Source organism: Semicossyphus pulcher, unplaced genomic scaffold (assembly GCF_022749685.1).
Source record: "Semicossyphus pulcher isolate SPU_LCO1_2020_fin unplaced genomic scaffold, fSemPul1.0.p SCAF_23, whole genome shotgun sequence".
NCBI classification, from domain to species: Eukaryota; Metazoa; Chordata; class Actinopteri; order Labriformes; family Labridae; genus Semicossyphus; species Semicossyphus pulcher.
This window is the reverse complement of record NW_027211697.1, coordinates 164,441-187,085: the sequence shown is the minus strand read 5'-3', so window position 1 is coordinate 187,085 and position 22,645 is coordinate 164,441. Positions and strand designations below refer to the sequence as shown.

The following is a 22,645-nucleotide window of genomic DNA, read 5'->3' as shown; positions in this document are numbered from 1 at the left end:
GAGGCAAAACACTCGTAACCGCTGGTAATATGTTTCTCATGGTGGTGCATTCATAGCAGCGAGGGAGGCAAATGCCTTTGGTTAAACAGAGCTATTTATTCTGGCCCTGGAAACGCTTTAAGAACAACAAAAGCATTCTCAACAAAGAGTAGCACGACCTGATGCTGCAGTCTGTTTTCTTCTGTCTGCGGTGACTATATCCTCCCTCAACGTGGGGGCACCGCTGGCACACACCATGCTCCGAAAGCCACACAATAGGAACACTGAGCTCAGGGGGAACTTTTCAACTCGAAAGCTGTGTTAGGAACCCAAACAAAACAAAGGACACTGTTAAGTTAATGCTTAAAAGGTTCAATTTCAATGTGGGTAAAATCATGGAGAGAAACAAAAACACAGCAGGTCATAGTGTTTGGATTTGCAGGACGCAGAGCACACGAATGCCCTCTCACATGTTCTTAAACTGGAGTCTAACACAAACACACACGCACCAGAGTACCCACAGTGAACTCTGTCCGCTGACTGGCTGCAGGCCTGGGAGGGTGTCCAGGTTTTCAGACTGACAGGGAACAGATTCTGGTGGTCTGGATCTCCTCGAGCTCTTGATTTTTAACCACATCGCTCTCCTTGTTTACTATGGTACTGGATTAGGGAGTTATTTGGGGCACACACATACTACACTCAGGGCTTAGACACGTGCTCTACTCTAAGGAAAGTTAAAGTTGCAAGTCATGTTGTATTTAGTGATAAAATTGCAAATTAGCACTTGACACAGAGTGAAGCTGAGGCTGATGGAAACTTTTGTTTTGCAGGTCTAAATATGAGACAAATTAGAATTTTGTAATCATCAAGGTGCGAGATGAAAAGTCAGGGGATTAACAAAGTCAGTATGATTCACCATGAAAGAAAGAATGAATAATTTGGCAAGTACCCAGTAGTTAAATAATATCAGTCTGGATGACTCTTCTTTGATTTTGAAATCAGACATGCTGAGACAGCAACAACAGGTCAGTGAGGATCTTCAGAGTGTGATGAAACCATCTCTTCTCACATGGGATAGGTGTTTGTATTTGTGATAAAGGCTCCTTTTGGCAGCAGTTCAGGCATCTGTTTTGTTTGTGTCGGCATTGTGAGCCGCCACTTGTTGATGTGTCAGCGTTTTAAGTTGTGTGGCCTACGACTTTGAGATGAAGAGAGAGGCAAACATGCCCTTTTCTTCATCTTAGCTTTTCATTGGAACTTGTTGCCTCCAGGAATATTTTTAAGCATTCCTGGAGCCTGGCACAAAAGTCAGCTGTCACATCTTCTTATGAGATTGATCCTTTTTATTCATCTTGTGGCATTTTAGTGTTATGTAACTTAGATATAAAGTTTGCATGTTTGTGTGTGTTCGTGTATGTCTGACATTGATGTTGCTGTCAGAGCCTCCTGATGTAATCAGCCAAATCCGTGTATGAAAAAAGAGCCTGTTAAACAATAGCAGGAGGTCAGACAGATCATGGAAAACTGTTTGAAGAACAATGTTACTTTGGGGCGTGGTAATGAAATTCCGGTGGTGTGCGAAGGTGCAAGACCTTCGAACAAAGAACGGCTTCCGCTCTCCCAGCCTCACCTGGGCCTTCTATTAGTCGCATGGACCTGCCTGTCGCTCATGTCTGCATCAACATTTTCACCTTCTCCGTCCGTCAGCCACGATAATTCCTGATGTGACAGCCTGTGGCCATCTGTGTTGAAACATGACAGGCTTTGTTTCTACCGTGTCACAGACAAATGTCAAAAGGGATAAACACTTAGAAATATCATTGAGGACAGAAAGTTTCTGGACATTAAACACTGAAAATCAAACAAATTCACAGCAAACAACACCCACTGACGCACGCCCGTGTTCAGCGTGTTTATTGGAAATATTTTCAAAAATGTGTCGATGAATTTCTCTGAAATTTGGCTCAACCAATCATGGTTCCAAGAGGTTGAATCCTAAGCCAACGTTTTAGGCCGAACAACAGTAGTAAAACTAATTTCATTCCTGTCTTAAATGGCCTTGTTTCGTGTTTAGTGCTAGTTAGCAAACGTTACCCTGCTAATAGGCTAAATGTTTTTCAACACAATATCAGTTGAACATCAGAATATCATTCGGTACAGCTTAGTTAACTTTGATTTGACTCTTTCTTGGTATCAAGTACTTTTCCTGATTTGGTATTTCACTGCAGATAGAACCCGAAAGAAGCCATGATTCTTCTTGCTAAAGCAAAGCTGAATCTGTTTTGAAACTGTGACAAACAGAGACATTTTCTATTCATCATCAGGCTAGCAGGGTTTCAACTCCTCCGTCAAGTATCAGCTCAGCTCCCTTGAAACCTAAAACTAAAAAAACCTTAGTTACTTTACACAACTAGAGCCAGTGGAAAACCATAAACAATGGAGGGAGTAGAGTCTAGTTAGCATGCTAATGTTAAAATTTTGCATTTTAAACCGGGCTAGCGTGGAAAATGCAAGCCATCTTTTAAACAGTTTCCCGTACTTTGTGTGAAAACTTTCAAGTTTATGATTATAATATACTCACTCGACAAAAATAGCCTTCCTGGCATTTTAATCCTATGCTTGGAAAAGGAATAAGATGTGTCCAGGTAAGAGATGTTAATGATTTATTCCATTACAGTAGAGTGGCATGATATGTGAGCTGCAGCTAAAATGTTATAATTTGTTTGTCTGGGAGTCTCACAGTGGGCATGAAATTGTGTGTGGGTGGAAAAGAGAACATTAATATTATTCCAAAGCTGCAGAGTGCCGGAGAAAGAGAGTACCTTAGAAAGGAAAAATCTTTCTCATAAGTCTGTCATCCCACTGAGATGCTTAAGACGGTTGACTCCTGCGGGCAATAATGCAGCCGGCTGTGAGACTCATGTCAATTGCAGTTATATTCAAACAGTATTATTATTTTACATAAGATATAACATATAAGATTTTGATTGTTCCTTGCAGTGTTTTTAAAGAAACACAGAACACTGCCTAACACTTTTGCAGTCATTATTTGTAGCTGTTTCTAACTTGAGAGGATACCAAGGCCTGCATCAGAAGCATCAGCACAGCTGCAAAAGCATCCCTGTTATCCCAGAGAAAAATCTACTATAATCTTACAAGACACACAACATTCTTCGAGACAATTTTGTGCCAAACTAAAGAGCACTTACTGTTTGACTTAGATAAAAGGCCAAAATAATAATCTCAGTCTCATTGGGGTTCATGCTTTGAAACTGCGGAGTAAAAGTCCAAGGAAGTGTAAACACGGCAGGATATCTGGGGCTCTTACGCAAGCTTGATCTCACCCCTGGTTATACATGACACGCTGGGAAATATCAAATTGAATGAGCCTGTCGGGAAAAAAATAAGATAAATAAAGAGCTCTATTATTACTTTGGGCTGTTGTGGCTAATAGCACTCACCCCCCTCAGAAAAATACACAGGAAAGAGAACATGATGTTCCTCGTCCGAGCGGCAGAAGGTTTATATAGTGAGGCCTCCCACGGTGCTACAAGTATGAGACACTGATTTAAACCTTACCTATGACACACTTTTATTTGTTTTTAGTGATATTAATGTTGAAAAAATATAGTACTTTTAACTACATGTATTTTATACCTAAGTGACTTGTTACTGTCACAGCATCAGATTTATAATAAAATGGACCATCAACCAATTATGATGCTTTAGCGTTGAAGAGATGTACTCATTAATTCAAGACGTATACATCTGTACTTTTACTTTCCGATAACAGAGTGCACCATGGGAATGCAACTTTTACTAAAGATCTGATTTGTCCTGAATAATCAAAATGTAATACAGAGTGCTGTATTACATTTATGTAATGTTCCCTGCTGCTTTTGACAGGAGTGAAAGAGTCAAACAAACCTTTTCAAAGTGGGTGGAGACACAAGTGAATACTTCTGATTCATGACCACATAATTGCCTTCTGTTTATTAGTTTTACCATTATCACTGAAGATAGCTAGACTGAGCAAAGCCAGTCGATTACACAACAAGTGACATGTTAAGGAAAGGGCCAGTTTTGCACAAAACACACAACAGTACATTGCAGGAATTTCCTTTGCAGGTTATTTTCCTTAGTTTGCCATATAAATGGCCAGTATCCTACTTCAGGGTAAAGGTTCGGCAATGAAGCAGGTAAGATACTTCATCTACATAGACAACTGTAGGAGCTTATCTTACATTATACAGGGGGAAAGAATGCTATCATTTCTTGCAGACCACTGCAGCTGCACAGCTTGTTCAATAGCACCACCATGAGGAGTCTTATAACGGTGGTACATTGTCTTAATGGTGGGTGTATTTTTCATCTTATGTATGTGACATGTATCCACCACTGCAGGCCAGTGGTAATAATTAAGTATGCTTACTTTATATGCTTTGTGCTTCAGTACTATAAACTAAAGAACTAAAACGAAAGTTTTGGTTATCGGGAATATTTTTACTCCACTACATGGTGTAATACCTGAAGAAATTAATTTTACAGAGGAGCTCAAAACATAGGATCAGTATAATTAAACGATACATTGTTCAGAGCACACGTACATATTGGATAAGAGATTTATATCCTGAAAAGATCTGCCATGTTTTAAGCAAATAGATTTTCTAAAATGAGTTTTTTGTCCTGTCTTTATGTAGCAAGAATTGATTTATGTTTCAAACATCTTTTTAACAAATTCTTTCACAGTTAAGTTTTTAGGTCTCAATTAAGTATACGTAACAAAACACCATCGAAGAAACAATTAAGTGTAATAAATACATAAATACTTACTTTACTTATTAATTACATTTTGTGAACAACACTACTTTTACTTAGTAAGGACTTTTTTGCATTTTTATAGTGTGGTGTTAAAACTTTTGAGAATAAAGCTTTGACTAGATCAAGCTCTGAAAGTAAGCAAGGAAAAAAATAAAAACCAAAAGCGCATCTTCTTCCAGCCTTTTCCACTTTATTGACACAGAGATGCACAATAAATGCGGGGGGTAAATGATTTCTGATTCTTCATGAACGCGTCTGCTTTAAGCTGTTGTTACTCCCTTCTATGTGTGACAATAACATTTTAAACTAACAATATATATCAGCATAAGGAACGAGAATCACCGAGACAGAAGTTGTGAGAGTATTTTAGTGTTGGATTGTTACAGAACATTGATTCCCCTTCATTCTCTCTGTGCACTGTAGATCGATAGAGAACAGATCAAGAAACACACAGGGTGAAAATGGCAATGTTAGAGCACAACGTGGGATCGGACAGTCAGTGCATCTCAATCTTTAAACCACTGAACGATGTTTGTTAAATTGTATTCCCTTTGGACCATCACAGCTCTGTGTGGGGTCAGTATGCAGTGTGAGAGAGACGTCTGCATGTGTAAAATGGTTGATAAGAAACAGACGAGGAGGTCTGTGCACAAGATGTTGCTAAAGGACAAAACCAATACAGAGATAACCAGCAGTAACGACTTCTGTCCCTTTGCTGACCACACTTGCAACTAACTGGCTTATTTCTGTCCGTTAGTGCAACACTGCCACCTGGAAAAAAAATGCTGATTTTATAAAGGAAAATAATGCATAAATAATATTAAAGTAAATAAAACACAGGTAAAACAATATGACTTCACTAAAACAGGACATAATAGATACACATAACACATGAGAAGACAGAGGATGCTTTTTTTCCAGGAATGAAAAGACATTTCAGAGGAAAAGTTTCAGATTTAGATACTGATCGTAAAAAGTGACGAGAGGTTTAAAACAGATATCCTTCAGACAGACATATTGTTGTGGAGTGCCACTCATGTAGATGTAGTAACATCCCAGAAGTGGAAAACTGCATCACACAGAAAAATCACTATTCAACACCACACAGATTCTCAAGAGATATGTGACATTAATAGAGGAAGGTCCTCAGTCCTCAAACCTCCCATCAAGGATGCTTTCGAAGGTGAAGGGGAGGAACTTGAAGCCCTGGCCTGAGTAGAACTTGTTCTGGAACTCCACCCTGCAAAGAAAATAAAGATAAAATTAAAAAACAATGACCGGAAGCTTCTGGCACGATAACGCAGGGACGCAGTGGCGATGGCTGTCAGGTTGCATAATGCTGAGCAGAGCAGTCGTGGCTGATGACCCCTGCTCTTCATTCCACAGTCTGCTACCACCTGCGCCCGCTCATGTCTGTATCCCAGCTCCTGGACACGGCCCTGGGGCCGGACACCTGAGCTTCTTTCCTTCTGGAAACTGATCAGGCTCTATTTTTAAAAGGCCTATGCTAAGTGACGGCTGGATGACCTTTAGACTGAGGTGCCACGAATACCTGAGATTCTGTGGTCTGTCTGGTGTGGGAAAGTAGACAAGGAGGGAATTGTTGTTTTTGCTCTTTCTGGTGCTCTTCAGTATTAAAAAATGAGAACAAAGATGTTTAGACCCAAATGTACACTACTGCGTTAGCCCCAAAATGTACATGCTACATTTGATTTAACCCCAGATATACTTGTTTATGTTGAAACTATAAAACATCTCTCACTACTTTTCTAGCTTACTGTTACATCATTCATTTGTACAGAGCGTGTTTACCTGCAGCAACTACAAAAGTCTTGACAGAAGAAAAGCTAAAATGTTAACAAACAACATTTTTCTCCACCTGTACTTTGGCATACAGCCCTCACATGTCACAATTAGAAGTCACAATATGTCCTGACGCAACAATTGAAAATAAAACAAATTATAATTGGTGTTTCTTATTAGCTTCCCTGCATAAAAAACAGCATCTGATTGTCCCTGAGGGCCATTCAGTGAAAGCTGAGTCACCCAGCGTTCCTGTGTAGAAGATAATAATAGAAAAGAGTGGCTACAATGCAGATATGCGCTGTTAATGTGCCAGTGGAATTATAAAAAGCAAGATGACATTCAGCAAATCCAGACAAAGACTTTAATGAATGGACAACAAAGGCTCATCGCGGTCATAGCGGGCAGTCACAGACTGCTCTGCACACCACAAATCAAAAAAGGAAAGCTTAACACCGACAAGAGACCGGCGTGTTCCAGTCCAACCGGCCAGGGAAACCGACATTTGTTAACTTTTAAATGAGACACACCCTTTTTATACTGGCAGAAACACCCTGGCACTGTTCATGTTCTGATAATTAAACGGTTAAGATTTCAAAACAACATTATGTAACAAGGTTGGCCTGCTGTAACCTCTGAATATTTTGTTAAGTTATACTCCGCTTACTACAGCTACACTTTTTATAATATTTTCAATGTACTGAGTCTTTACTAATGTGTTGATAATGTCTGATGTCATGGTATTTATTATAAACTATTTAGAAAATGTAAAAAAAAAAAAGAATAAAAAAAGAATATAAACTCAAAGAAATTAAAGTTTTAGTTCCGTGTAGACGACACTCATTTAAGCACCAACTGTGTCCATTGAACAATTAATTGATCATTTTTGACGCTAAAAAGCTCATCTTTTTCCTTAAAATGAAAGAAAGAGGCTGAAATCATCACCCATTGAGTAAAATCTCTCATAAACATAGGCGTCTCATCTATACGTCTATTTTTGTTCACCCTCCAATGACCTGCTGAGAGACAGTAAAGAAAGAAGTGGCCTGCAGGTGGAGCTAAAGGTCTGAGGTTTAAAGATCTTATTCTCATTTGGAATTAGTAAAGTCTTTCTCCTTCGAAAAGCCAAATCCAGTGTAGTATAAGAAGTTCCTGGTTCCTGAAGTTCCTGGTTACAGCTCAGCATGCATAAAACGTGTGCCTGCTGCATTAGATAGAAATACATTTAGCCCTTCTTCTGATAATCTAGGGTAGAATTGTTTCTGTTGTGGCGGTTCACGAGTAGGGAGGCTAAAGATTAAAACCTCTTGTTTAAGATGTAATTCATACACCAAACATTGCCAAATAATCAACACCACTCAAGAACCAAACATAATACGCTCCACAGATGCAGTATGTGAACCTTAGAATAAAACCAGTATTAAAAGGAGGAAAAAAGCAAAGACAACAAAAAACATAACTGGACTTACCAGTGCAGTCGCAGTGCATGCAAGAAGGCTGACAGGCCTTCCATAATGAGAAGAATTGCAACTGTAAGAACAGCAAAGAAGTAAAAGTTTGCAGCCACAAGGAAGAAGCCTGTAAGTCTGCTGGTGGTGGAGAGGCCAATGTGCATCACCATGGACCACAGCACCTCTGACAGCTCTGTGCATGGGACAAAGAAAGCAGTCAGTCAGTGTGTATTGATATTATTTCAAGTTGAACATTGTTCAAAAACAAAAGTAGAAGTGCGACTTACGTGCATGAGCCAGACTGAGGGCCCAAAGCCTCAGATAAGAGGCTGTGTTGGAGATACAGCCCAGGCAGTACTCTATGGTGTGGATCGCCTGATGCACGGCCACATCTGCAAAGTTGAACTGCGGGAAGAGAAATATAATTAGAACATAACTGCATGTCAGCACCACTCTTTATAAATCACCATCTTCCCAACAGGTCCTGAGGTCCACATAGGAGAAGTCTGGTTAATTGTGTGTGCATCATCATTTAGGTAACTGATAGGAAAGCCGTTTCCCCCTGTACAGTCAAAAAACACCCAAATTAGAAGATGCATCGTCCTTTTAGAAACCTTAAACCCAAATAATCAGCTGCCCTGCTGATGCCTCATGCACATCACCCAACTGTAAGGAAGCACTTTCCCGCTGGCACCCACAGCTCCAGAAATCCCTGCAACCACCAGGAAAACACCTACCACACACCGACTAAAACTCACACACACACACACACGGTTCTAATAGTTGACAGCACATATAGATGAAAAAGCGGGGGACAGAGAGTGACAGGTTTGCGGGACATGCACTTTGACAATAGGGGGTAGGTTGCAGGGTTAAGGTGCAGCGTGAGCTCCTGTCCTACCTCTTCCTCCTCACGGGCCTTGACAGCAGGTGACAAAAGGCATTGCTTGGTTATTGACAGAAAACACACACACACACAGAGATTGACAGGCATCAGTGAACAGAAAAGTAATGATAGAAAGCAGTTACTCACATAAAAAGGAAAGAGGGTGAACCCAGCATTTTAGGATTACAACACAAAAGGCTGGATTTTCAGTTACAACACCCTGGATATTCCTTATGTTTCAAAGCAAATTCACACAAAACTGGAGGAAATCAGAAATACAGAGCCACTCAAAGTAAACAACAAAATAATAGCATTACTTAATTTGAACTCCTGATAGCATTCACAGTAATCCAAGAGTGGCAGTGTCGAGCTTGTTAGACCATTTTGCCAAACGGGGCCTTAATCCATAATTGATGATATTCACTGCCACAGTGGAAGGGGAAACATGAGGTATCGGTTTCAGTCTCCCAACAAGGCAGAGCGCGTAAATTATTCAAAGATGCGAGTAGATCCTATAACCTGCCTTCCCCCAGCCCCTTAACCAAACTGCCGCCTCCCATTTCTGTAGTTTTAAGGGCAACATAAGCAAATAAAATGCTGATGACTAAAGTGTCTCTTTACCTCAGGCTCCTCCTCTGAATGCTGCGAGAGCTGGTCATGCTGGATGATTTCAGCCTCATCCTCAGTGGGACCGTTGCCCACCCTGATCCCTCCAAAGTTCTGTGTACCCTGAAATAGAAGACAAATCATAGCATCAAATGTGATAAATCATCACTTTTAAACTGGAGGTCCAAGAGATGCTACTTTCAGGTGTGCTTCATCTCACCAGCCGTTTCTGCCACAAATGCTGTCTCCGCAGAACCAGAGTTTTCACTATTAACATGCAGGGAACACAAGCCAAGGCGATTACCACCAAGAGTGACTGAATCGCCATCTACATATTCAGGAAGGCAGAGAGAGGTAAAAAAATCAAACAAGGAAAATTAGCTTTGTGTTGTTCATTTCAGGATAAGTTGATGATGGATTTAACCAACAAGTGTATCTAACCTGTCCCCTGTAAAGAGCTTTATTAGTGGGGTCATTATAGTTGAAGAGGAACATGTTTATAAAGGCGATGAGGAGACTGGGAGCATCCTTGGAGGTGGTAGCATCATATGACACCCATTTGTAGAAGATCAGAATGACAAGGTAGCCAAACAGACTTGACATAAACACGATCTCTGGGATGAACCCCAAGTAGATGTTCAGTGGCTTCTTGAAATACCTGGAAAGAATCACAAACAATCCCCATTAAAATCATGCACATATTAAAAGTAATAATCTCAAAGATTTTCATTTAAATAAATGTCTGAATGAGGTAACACAATGGTGATTGAGCCTATGGCCCACTGATGAAAGCTTTGCATTTGCAGTATTACAGACTGGGCGTCTGGTGCGACTTTCACCCAGCAGTGGTTGGTCTGCCAGAGAGGGTAGGCGGAGCTAAGCGGCTGCTTTTCCGGTCTCTGCAAGCATTGCGAGTAAACAGTAATCTACTATGGCTGAACAAACGAAGGAAAGATCGATGACTACAGATACAACTTCAACAATAAGTGAAAATCCAAAGAAAAAGAAACAAATTCGACGCTCAGATGAAGCAAACAGTCTGAAAAGGAAAGCGACCGTCAGCGAGGAAAATCAACAGCTACAACCGGAGCCAACCGTGGACGTCACACATGCAACACTGTTTGGATATCTGGGAAGTGTGCTCTCGCAATTTGTGTTGTCACCATAGGTGCCGCCGAAGAGGACGAAAGTGAGATCTTCGAGATTATAACTTTAAAGAGTAAGGAGTACAAAAAGATATGCAAGTATAAAAGCGGGTTAAAATCTCACAGGTGGTTGAAGAGACTGAGACTGACTCCAAACAGCATGTGGACGACTCCCAGGCAGACAGACATCTTCATCTTGAACGAGTTCAGGAATGTCAGCTTGTTGGTGGCAATGTTCCATATCTTAAGAGACAAGATGGTCGAAGATCAGATTATTATCACAATATGTTTGTCATTATTCTTTGTTAAGTAATAGTAAATAGATTTTCATTAAATGTGGACTTAATTTTCTAATTATATTGAATTACAACAAACACAGCTACATAAGCAAGTATATTTTAGCACTACAATTAAATGGCAGCCATGATTAAATATTTTTAACCAATGCATAATCTTTTGTCAACACCTGGTTTGAAAGCATGTTTACAAAAAGCGGAATAAACAGAACACAGAATCTCACCGGATCGATTCCGATGGGGTACGGCCCTTTGAACACGCCAGCCACTGCTGGGTCCAACTGCAACACTTTATTGCCTTCGAGTGTTGCAAACCTGAACAGGATGACAACACCCATGAGTTTTGTTACTGCACACCTACAGCGCTCACTGGATCAAAGCTCCACTCAGTGATTACCAATAACACTTACGTCCAGTTGCCTCCTACTTTAGCATCAAACATGGGCCTGACACTCCAGCCGGAGCCAAACACGTTGAGTGACTTGGAGAAGCAGTCGTTATAAATGATCCCAGTGTAGATTGAGAAGATTCCCATCAGCAGGATGATGTAGCGCCCTGCAAACACCATGCTGAACATCTGCCACAAGAAAAAAAATCAATGAACGATAAGTTAAATTAAATCTCTGCGATTGTGATCACAACTCTGGGCAGGTGTATAACAAGTAAGCATGGTGTAGGGCTGATGGGATGGCGATGATGGGATCCATACCTCATTATCATTCTTCTGTGCCATCAGCCTGCTCTCTCTCAACACAAGGTAGAGGGCAGCACATGTCATGAGCACCCCATGGCCCAGGTCGCCAAACATAACGGCAAACAGGAAGGGGAAGGTGATGATGGTGTATGGCGCTGGAGACAAGGAGGTAGGGAGGCAGGCATAATGTGAGGGAAAGGTGGTATGGCAGGTGAAACAACATCTGAGTGAAGCTCCATACACAGCATGTCCAAACATGGTGATAATGGGTGATGATGCTTGCAAGCCTTTCAGTGACCGTCGCTCAAGGCAGCTGAGTACACAGCCTTTTTATGAAGAGCTCAACTGCATTAAAGGTACAGGACAACACAGGTGGTCTAATGATGGAGAGATAAGTTTCAGGGATGTACAGAGAAAGAGGTGCTTACCTGGGTTGATCTCACGGTAGCTGCCAATTCCATATGCATCTACAATGTTTTGGAAGCCGGAGGTGAACTTGTTTGTTTTGTTATATGTGGGTGGAGTCTGCTTGGTCTGCATCCTATTGAGGATGGAAGGCACGGCGGACCCGCTCTTCTCCTTGAAGAGAAACACGAAAGATTTACATACACATTAGTTTTCTTTCACAGACCTGAGCAGCTAGAGAAATGAAATCTTTGACATGCTAGAAATATTTCAAAATCTTTCTAAGATTAAACTTAGATGCTGATAGCGCTGAAAGCTAACTGTACTTAAATGCGAGGTATCCTGCTTATTTCTCAATTTATATTGAGACTGAGGGTCTTCCCTGTTTGGACATCTCCTCTTCTATATAATCTCATTTAAATAAGTTGATCTTATAACATGAATTTATATTGGCTGAGTTCACTGCCAGAACAACTGTGTAGAATGATGAAAGTTATGTCGTAGATAAGATCGTGATACAGAACACCAAGGCCTCGTGTTTCAAGAGCAGCTGAATTATGACAGCTGAGAGATATATTGAGAAGAGACAGACTTACAGGGGCTCTGTTGCTACACCCAGTGTACAACTAAATATCCATGGTAGTGCTCCACAAACGTATCACACACTCCTCTACCATTGACAGCCTACCGATGGTCTTTTCAATTCCACCTGTCAAAACCAGTCTCATAAAATCTCCACAGTGCAACTCAACTGGCGGCAGTCCAGTGGGTGATTTGGGTTTGTTATTCTAGTAGCAGCTAACTTAGTCACGAGCTGCTAACCATAAGCTGAGATAAGGAGGTCTGATAAGCTCACTTCTTTACAACAGCATACCTCAAGTTTTGGTTCCTTTTAAGACTTTGTATCAAACTAGAGTTCAGCTCAACAACAAACACTCCACATGCAGAGTAGTACTACCCAAGAACTGTAAACTGTAAACAGCCTTTGGTGTATGAAGCACAGAGAAGCTACACTTTTACTACCGTTTTATTGACGAGTACAAAAAAATAAAACAATTCCCTGAACCATGACCTACCACTTTAACTAGGACAATGTGTCATGCATGACTTCTAAATATGTAACTGCCTGGCACAGAGGAGGACAGGTTATCAACCAAAATCAAAGAGGCATTTAGCTTTTAGCAGCTGGCTGGCTTTACTTGTCTTTTGCTGCTTCAACCGCTACCTTCCACCGACTTCTGCAGTCTGCAGCTGGTTATTATGACGGGAAAGTTTTTGAAACTTTTGCTGTGTATGGCCCCATCGGCGCTTGTTCCTTCAGTTGATGATGATGCAGGTATATAAACAAACATGAAGTCATAGTAAACAGACTTGTATCTGAGTACTAACAAAAGAATACTGTTGATTGAACGCAGTGTTTACACTGACCTAGTTTAAATGTTTTCTGGTTGTCACATTCAACACAGGCCTAGATAAACCAGGGTCTGCTTTCTAACAATAAATGGGAGGCCTTGTCTAAAATTACAAACTAAACCTACTCAATGGTCTCGACTTTCCTAAAACACAACGAGTCTCGTGCTCGGTTACTCACCGTCCCTCTGCGCAGGGCAAACTGGATGGAGTCCAGGTCGGACACGGGACACCACACCTCGGCGATCAGACACTTCTGAGTGACATCAATGTTGCAGAGGTTGAGGGTGTGGTAGATGGCCTTCATCTTCCTCACCTTGATAAACCAAACCCTGACTGTCTTGGCTGCAGCCTGCAAGACCCTCTGCCTGTGATCCTCGGTCTGGTTCAGCACCTTTGTGGGGAGGAAGAGAGTAGAAGTGGTTGGAATGAATGTATTAGAAGTGTTACTCGTGTTCCTATAATCCATTTTTATTATATTATAATAAAAACTGTTGTGTGCTCTTTAAAAAGAAAAGGCCATCTCAACAAGAAAACTAAAAATAGCAGCAATGACTCATATGTATGCAGTACTTTGTAGGGGTTTACATTTACAGATGAGATTATTGAGGGGTAAGTCATACTGTATGTTAAAGAGCAACTGGCTGTCTAATCCTTGAGGGTTTTCCCAAAAGAGACATGGGAGATTCCCATTTATGCTTCTGTATGACTCACATTTAAAGCCAATCCCATGATCACTTAATAGCAGGATATTTAAGCCTTGTGCTGTCTGGCTACAGCCACAGTCTCGCCTGCTGCGGAGAGGCTTAATGGCCCACACATAGCTGATTGCTACCCAAATAGCTTCACATTCTTCCTCGCCAATGCAATTCTGTCCAATAACTCTCAAGCCTATGCAGCAACAAACAACAATCACAGAGAATCAGACTCGCTGTCACGCAAGGATGTGAGAGGATATGGATCAATTCGTATCATAGGAAGCAGGTCAAATGTCAAGCTGTTTCTGCAGCTGCAACCGTCAATGATCCTATAATATACGAGTGCATGACACTTGAACAAAATTTACAGACCTGGCTGACTGAGTGACATGAAGTGAATTTGAGAGACCGACTCGTAACTGAACTGCAGCGACTGCAACAAATGTGATCTCTGTGATATGCGAGTCTGTGAGACGTGATGTCAAACTGCCTCATGAGTGGATAACTGTATTAAAAAACAGTATCTCTCATTTGCAAAGCTTGAGGAAGATTCTCTGGGGCTCTAAAAGGTACTAGAAAACAAGTCATTGGGGAGGCTTTTAACACTGCATGTACGATAACAATAGTGCGGTTTCTATGGAGAGATTCTGCCTGCTGGAGGCACAAGTGTTGATTCGCCTGTGAGTCACATTTTACCAGCCTAACAGCTGTAATCAAAACATTTTTGTTATGTATGATGTGATGATGCGCTTAGCTTTGCCACACCTGTGTTAGATATCTGGGAAGAAAGTGGAAAAATGACTTTGCTATACAAAAATCTACGGTGTGACTGTAACTGCTCTTGAACAACCAAAACAAATCATTTATTATCATCCGCCTTAGAGACGAGGAAGGAAGGAACTGCAACGAGCTTTGCTTTCTTAACTGTCTACATGACTTTTGCAATTTCCTCTAACGACAATCTGTGGTACGTTTTGGGGGGGAAATCTCCCTAAACACACAGAAACAAAACAAAAAGAGCACTGACCAGTTTTAGCGTGTTTTTGTGCGAGTCAGCGTTATTAAGTCAACACTGCAAGGGGTTTTGCCTGCAAGTGTTTTTACCATTTGTAGGTCTTCAATCCGTGCATTCACCCCTGCCAGCATCTCTTTCCTCTCCTGGGGGGTTTCTGGACACGGGTACAAGGTCGCCCTGAACCTTAAGACAGGTGAACAATAACAGATTAGGATCTGTAGGCCAGGAACGCAACATAATATTGTACAAATGTTTGCCAGTCACTAACCCCTCACAGATCTTCTTCACTCTATTCTTAAGCTGGTCTCCCTGGAAGAAAATGATGAAGACGGACTTGTGGACCTGATCGCTCTGTGGAGACATCACATGGTTTGGACTTTAGGAGGACAGATGACTGAAGAAGGCACGACATCAACTTAGCACGACAGAAGTAGATTTCCCAACTAATGCTAAGTATTTAGCAGAGGTTGTTTATAAAATTGTTCTGACCGTAGTTGGGTCCTCCAGAGGATCTTCAATTTCTGCCTGCCTCAGGAAAACATTTCCTCGGCAAACTCTCCACAGCATCCTTTCAAATGTGGGAATACGCTCCCTGCCGATCACTCCAGCGACAAACCTACAACACATGGAATAAATCTGTCACCTTGTTGTAGGTAAGCTTAATTGGTAACTTGGTATAGCAAAAAAACTAACAGAAAATGTATCAAAAAGTTGAACTAACCAGTCAAAAATTGTAACAAACATTAGGATCTGGGGTAGCCAGTAATAAGCCTTAATTAAATGTTAATCAGCTTTAACTCTTAAATATTTAATAAAAGATAAATAAGTTTCCTGTAACTGAAACGAGAAAGTAGAGACGATGTTTATGTTTCAGTCAGGTTGGCCATGTTTCTGTTCTTCTGTTCTTTTTAGAAAAAGTGCTGATCAGAGAGTTTTATTGGAAATCTACAGTCACAAGAATTTTCAGAATGTGGATTCTGAAGAGATTTCCTCATCAGGTGACCTTTGTCGCCTGACTAAGCTGTGCAGTCTGAGCTTCTGTGTGGGGGGTGATTTGCTGGTCGTAACACTCTTTTAGTCACAGATGGCTGAAGTGCACAGAAGGAAAATCTCCCAGTAATCCTGAGAAGATGGAAAGACCACAAACCCAGACTCACCCTAGTCTGAGAGGAGCCCGGTTAACCTCAGTGGGGTCTATGAGGTTGGATGATTCCTCCAGCAAACTGGGATCTTCCATCTGCAGGAGAGTTAACAAATAATCAGCTACATAACTGGGACTGCATGTATACATACGTGTTTACACTGCTTTTACGGAACCTCTCAGACGTTACATTTACATGAATGTGGAGATTTGGAAAGGAGGAAGACGCAGGAGCAAGTTAAATATTAAACACCTACGTGTTTGACTTAATGATTCACCTCAATTAAAACTCACAACAACTTGTAAACGATGGCTTAACATTGTAAGTCAAGCCAGTTTTGTTTGTGAAGGCAATGAAGTGGAACTGATGTTGGGCAAAGGTGGGCGGGCAGGGCTTTGCCCCACCGAAAGAGGAGTGTAGACAGAATTAAATCCATGCAAACAATATGAAACTGTGGATTTAAAGCTTATTAACTGATGGTGCAAATGGGCCGAGGCCATGTGAGCAACTATAAAAGATCACGAGTGAAACACCTTTTGACAAATCAAGCAGCATAAGCACTCCTTTGTGTGTGTGTGTGTGTGTGTGTGTGTGTGTGTGTGTGTGTGCATGTGTATATACGTGTGTGTGTGTGTGATCAGTGCAGACAGCTTATCAGCTGAATATGTATCATGCCAATACAAACCATAGACGGCTGAGCTAAGATAACAGTTTTTCTTACTACTTTGCGAAAAATGAATACATGTATAGAAATCAATGTTCAGGCTGCAAAATAACATATCAAGAAACTAGTCTTCACGTTTCTCCGGCTGTATTTAGTGGTTTTAGATCTTAAAACCATGGTGACAAACAATTATAAAAGCAAATGTCAAACTGTTACCAAGTAAAAAGCACTATTTGTTTTGCTGAGCCTACATGCACAGTAAGGCTGACCTCATCAAAAAACTGCTGCGTGCGACGCAGGATGTGCTTGAGCTCAGTCAGCTCCAGGAAGTTCTTCTTTAGGGCCTCTTGGTTGGTGTTTATTTCCTTCAGCTCGTTCTCGAGTTTCTCAAATGTGGCCTGTGGTGAGACATACAGAAGTGTCAGTGAAATGACAAAGTGGATGATAGAGTTCACTGATTTTCCTCACAAAAGAAAAGGAAGAGAAAAAGCAGTCACCTCCAGGTCGATCATGTCTCTTGGGAAGGGGACTTCAGGGTTCTCTCCTGTGTCAACCATTGGGAGGTTGGCCTTCTTTATTTCTTTCTCCACAAATCCTTTAAGTAACAAGATAAAAGAGGGGTTAACATGTACTACTAGTCATTTACGCAGGATGTGGTGAGTAATGATGATGTGTGGTAATGTTTTAGAAGTGGCTGTAGGGGCAGGCAGAGGCAGCTGTGGCAATATAAGCTCGCTTACTCAGTTTGCGATCCATTTCCTCACACCGTCGTACTTCATTCACAAACTTTCGTTGGAACACATTCACATCAGGATTTAGCTGCAAGAAAGAACATACAGAACATAAGTGAGGTCCATTGTTCATCTCTTATAACAAGTGTGGAAAAAAAATGCTTTTTTATTAAATATTATTATTTAAATACATGTGTTGTTTTTGTTAAACTGGTGGAGGGTATAAGAGTGTAATTTGACCAATTGATTAAAATACATCTGTTGCTACAGAGACCTCCTCTTGTACTCCAGCACAAAGCTTCCCTCAGGGTTTGTCAGGAATGAGCTTTCTCATGCATGGAATGAGGGGTCAGCTGCGACCACATGATGAACACGATGCAGAAGGCATGCACTTTCTCTACAATGTAACTGATGTGGTAGTATTTTATCACCTCAACAGATGATGTAGATGCCCCCCCCCCCAAAAAAAACCTTTATACAACAGGAACAAGTCTTAGAAAGCAGGTTTTGTTTGGTAGAAAATATTTTACATAAATCAACAGTGGACTTACATCACGGAACTGCACCATCCCGATCTCTCCCAGCTCACTGACACAGCAGTAGGCAGCCTCTGACTGGAGGAAGAGCTGAGCCAGAGTCATCTCCTCACTTCTGAAGAGTTCCCCCATGTTGCTGAAGGATGTGCGCGCTCTGCACCCTTAAATCAACCGCAACCTCGAGAAACTAAACATGAATATTGTTCGTTAGATACACGCTGATAAGAGAAAACTTAATCAAGACCTCTGTATAGTGTATATACCGGACAGCTCCTGTAAGAAATGAAGGGTCTGAGAAGTTCTAAATTCAACACTTTTCTATTGACACACGAGTGTTAAGATCACCAATGAGGGAGGCCTGCATCAGCTGTGTGTTAGTTTAGCACAGGGGTGAGAAGCCTGCCGTGTGGCATAAAGAGAGTAAAAACATATCAGTCAGGTTGCCCTCATGCTGATCTCATGATCAGTGCAGGAATGTACCTTCCTGCATTACAATAATGGGACCTTAGAAAAGGCTATAATTTCGATTATTGATGCAAAAAGCAGAGGCTAATAGTTAATGCTGGTATATACACAGCATATTTGTCATTAAATACCAAAGGTTAAGATTTAGTGGGAATATCTTACAGCTAAGCAGCACACCCTCTGACTGTAAAACGACCACACAGGGCTTATCTATGGATTACAGGGTAGCATGTGACCTGAAGCTCTAGTAAGCCAACATACGCCCGCTGCATAGTGCACAATAACTGGTTCAATAAAGCAAAACAGGTATAAAACTTGACTAAACCTACCTACAAGTTAAACATTTCAGTTTTAGCTCACTTCAGACAGAGATAATGACAAATATCGCTAAGCAACGTTCCCCTGCTGACTAACTGCTGTCACCTGTCAAACCTGATGTCAAACAGCTCGCAGGCTAACGTAGTTGCCTGATGCTACTCTGATTAGCAAGTTAAAGTCTTACTATAATATTGCGATCTTTATACAAAAGAATGTTACTTATATGGAAGTAAATACAATCTTTATCAGCCTGAGAGTTACACATAATATAGGTAAATAATTATCATTAAATAACCGATGGGAGGTAGTTTGTAAATTCAACGTAATGAATTGTAAGGGGCTAAAAAGAGCTAACGCTAACCAATAGCACCTGTTGTTCAGTATACGATCTAACCCACAATATTAAAATAAAAGTAGTTTGAATAATTTGTAGTTTTGTCTATCTTATAACGACAGTTTTTAACAAAGTGTCCTTACTGTTTAGGTGGAGAAATACCCTCCTCTGTACTTTCCTTCTGGGTTTCCTCTTCGCAGTTTGTTGTGGACCGTCGGTAGTTTGAAGCAGACGGCTCTTCTTCTGCTGCTGCTTTGAGGCTTTACTGCAGTTTTCATGATCAACCGGACAGTGCTGCCCCCTTCTGGATAAAATATTATTTCAAAGTCCTATACAGTATAATAATATAAGATAGACAATACTTTATTGATCCCCGGGGGGGGGGGAATCGAGTGTTGCAGAAGTACAAAGACAAAATAGCAAGTAAGTAAATACAGTATAAAAATAAGAATATATATAATAAATACAAGTAAAAATACGAGGTATATACAGCTGTTGGACAAGGAGTAAGTGACAAGATAAAGTGACAAGTTATGGGATAAAGTGTGTGTGTGTGCGTGTGTGATAAAATAGCCAAAATAAAAATTAAATAGCCCTCAAAACAATATTATTTACACGTCCGTCTCTTTATTTACACTCGTTTTCATCATTGTGTGATTACAAATGATCTTTTCATCATTTTTTCTTAATAAATGTGAGTTATGCTCTCCGCAATGTAAGAAACTTAACAATCAAATGCACACATATTAAAAGACAGAAATAAATAAAGTTAACTATATCGTTGATGGCTGCAATTTGAATTAATGTCTGTATAAAAGCACATACTGTCTCCTGGTGGTCAAAGTATGTAGCTGAATGCTAGCATAATATATGTTTAAACCGGAAAATATTCACTTCTAGTACGTCTGCCTTGACGCTAGTGGCGTTTAGTCGTAATTACTAATTGTGACCACGAGAGGGCAGAGTAACTTATAGTAACTCTTAAACTGACATTGTTTTGTAATTAAATGTAGATAGCTATCGGTCTTACCCGCTGTGTTTTTTTATTATGATCTTGAGTTTTGCTTGAATGACACGGCATCCCTTTAGTCAGAAAGTTACCAATCTCCTGTGGCAAAACCTATTAGCAAGTAAGCACTAGCACGGCCACTCTGTCGGGATCAACAACCATAACGTTGCACGTCGCTGTATCACCGCCGCCAAGGAAGTGACTGGAGGAGACGGACAAAACATCTTGACAAAGGTAGGATTTATTGTCATCATTTTTAAGATGTTGGCGAACAATGGTTCTACATTAAACATACGGATAAACCAGTACCACAAGTATGGCTATGTGTTACTTCCACATATTAAGCTAATTAATATGATAATAAACAGTTTGTCCGTCTTTATTTATTGAATTAATTTAGTTCAATTGGACAGACGATGATTTCAGGATAATTTATGCACTTGAAATTTCCGAAATGTCATGTACTTTGAAAATAAACCGGAAGTTGAAATACGCTGTCATTTAGATTTGATTATAACTTGATGTTTAATGTTAGCTTGTTGTTCCACTTTTTGGCCACAAGAGGGCACTCGACGCTATCTAGCCCAAAGACTGTACATCTAGCCCATAGCTATAAATCGTTTTAAATCTGTGATTTAGCCTCACAAAGTGCTAATGCCAGTATATTTTTCTAAATATCAAATAATATTTACAGTTAAAGATATTAAACAAGCAAGTGTTTGTGTAAGCTAGCTTTGACATTGTACTATATTTTGATGAAATTTGAAATAAATCATGATTTCCCATGAAGAAGAAAAAAAAACCTGTAAAGCAGTCTTTCTTCAAAGAACTGCATTCAATAAAGAAAGAAAAATTATGAAATAGATGGCTGCAATTTCAACGTCCGGTCGTTAGCATGCACCCTCTGGTGGTGAATGAATGTAGCTACATGCTTGCTAACGTTAACTTTATTTTGAATACAGTAACCGGAAACAGTGCCATTCTACAACGTCTGCCTTGACGCGAGTGGCGTTCAGTTGTAATGTGTGATTATGACCGCTAGAGGGCAATAGACCACCAGGCTCGTTCAAATTCTGATGCCAAAATTGCTTGGAAGATAGATGAAGGTAGCTAGCTTACTTACACGCCGTTATTGCTCATTAGTAGCAGCTCCCCGGCTTTCAGAAAGTTATCCATACATTTCTTTAAAAACCTGCGAGCCAGATAGTTGTAGCCCGTTGCCCTTCGAAGACATCGCCGAGCCGTCGCCGCTAAGAAAGTGATTGGAGATGGACAAAAATTTGGACTAAGGTAATATGTATTGTCATTACCAAGTTGTTTCCTAACAGTGTGTCTGCATTTCTCCTTTTGGGGATCAATAAAGTGTATCTTATCTTATTAGAAACACAGCTAACGATAAGTTACTTTTTAATATTAATGATAATTTCCGATTTCTGTTGTGTGGTCATTGTATTTTGAAGACAGCCACCGGAAGCTAAAATACGCTGTCATTTCAGTATTGAGGTTAACTTTACAAATTTAATGTCAACTTGCAGTACCCATTTTGACCACCAGTGGGCACTTGATGCTATCTAGCTAGATATAAAAGCTAGATATAGCAAGATATTAAATCAATGGTAGAGCCTCACAGAGTGCCGATAACAGTGTGTTATAAATATCAACATTTACAGCTTATTATTAGTTAGAATACTTATATTATGTTAATTTCATGTAATAACTTTGATAATAATGACCAGAACTCATACCAGTATATATGAGTACATATAAAGTCTATGGTATATACCAGTAAATAAAGTATAGGTTATAACCTTTCACTATAATAACCTATACTTAACCAATATTTATTTAATAGATTTGTAACATAGCAGTGCAAAATTTCAAATAATTTTTGACTTCCAATAAAGTTCTGAAAAAGACTAAGTTGTTGAAAGTCACCAAAAGTTTAACAGTGATGAGAAAGATAAATAACTACAGAAGTCTGTTTTCAATTGCTTGGTATAGGTCACTTAATTTCGAAAATATTGACCAGAAGTGTTATTATGCTAGCATGGCTCCGTTGACGCTATCTTGGCGGGTGTCGCAGTTCTTGTCTGTGGCCGCTAGAGGGCAGTAAACGGCCATGATTCTAAATATATGTCCTCCGGTCAACTGTAAATTCCACAAAACGCCGTTCTGAATGCAAATATCAGGAAAACCAGTATTAATGTATATATATACAGCTCTTTATAAGTATAGTT

The 22,645-nt window shown here is 40.3% G+C and overlaps 1 protein-coding gene across 3 annotated transcripts; it reads right to left on the bottom strand.

Moving 5' to 3' along the window:
• Nucleotides 1–4,981: 4,981 nt before the first annotated feature.
• On the bottom strand, nucleotides 4,982–19,627 carry LOC138602555 (V-type proton ATPase 116 kDa subunit a 1-like). Of its 3 annotated transcripts, none has more exons than XM_069674059.1 (22): nucleotides 19,543–19,627; nucleotides 18,298–18,469; nucleotides 17,756–17,834; nucleotides 17,513–17,610; nucleotides 17,285–17,413; nucleotides 16,367–16,446; nucleotides 15,699–15,825; nucleotides 15,478–15,560; nucleotides 15,299–15,392; nucleotides 13,678–13,890; nucleotides 12,110–12,260; nucleotides 11,697–11,836; nucleotides 11,398–11,564; nucleotides 11,212–11,302; nucleotides 10,816–10,934; nucleotides 9,988–10,204; nucleotides 9,767–9,874; nucleotides 9,562–9,669; nucleotides 8,956–9,000; nucleotides 8,342–8,459; nucleotides 8,073–8,247; nucleotides 4,982–6,040 (listed from the first exon to the last, which is right to left on the bottom strand). In XM_069674059.1, exons 2-22 carry the CDS (start codon nucleotides 18,412–18,414, stop codon nucleotides 5,947–5,949), a joined length of 2,553 nt encoding a protein of 850 aa, XP_069530160.1. In that variant the 5' UTR covers nucleotides 18,415–18,469; nucleotides 19,543–19,627; the 3' UTR covers nucleotides 4,982–5,946. The 3 variants fall into 3 exon arrangements, with proteins under 3 accessions (XP_069530160.1, XP_069530161.1, XP_069530162.1); XM_069674060.1 differs by having other exon boundaries at nucleotides 8,956–8,973; XM_069674061.1 differs by lacking the exon at nucleotides 8,956–9,000.
• Between the last annotated feature and the right edge of the window lie 3,018 nt (nucleotides 19,628–22,645).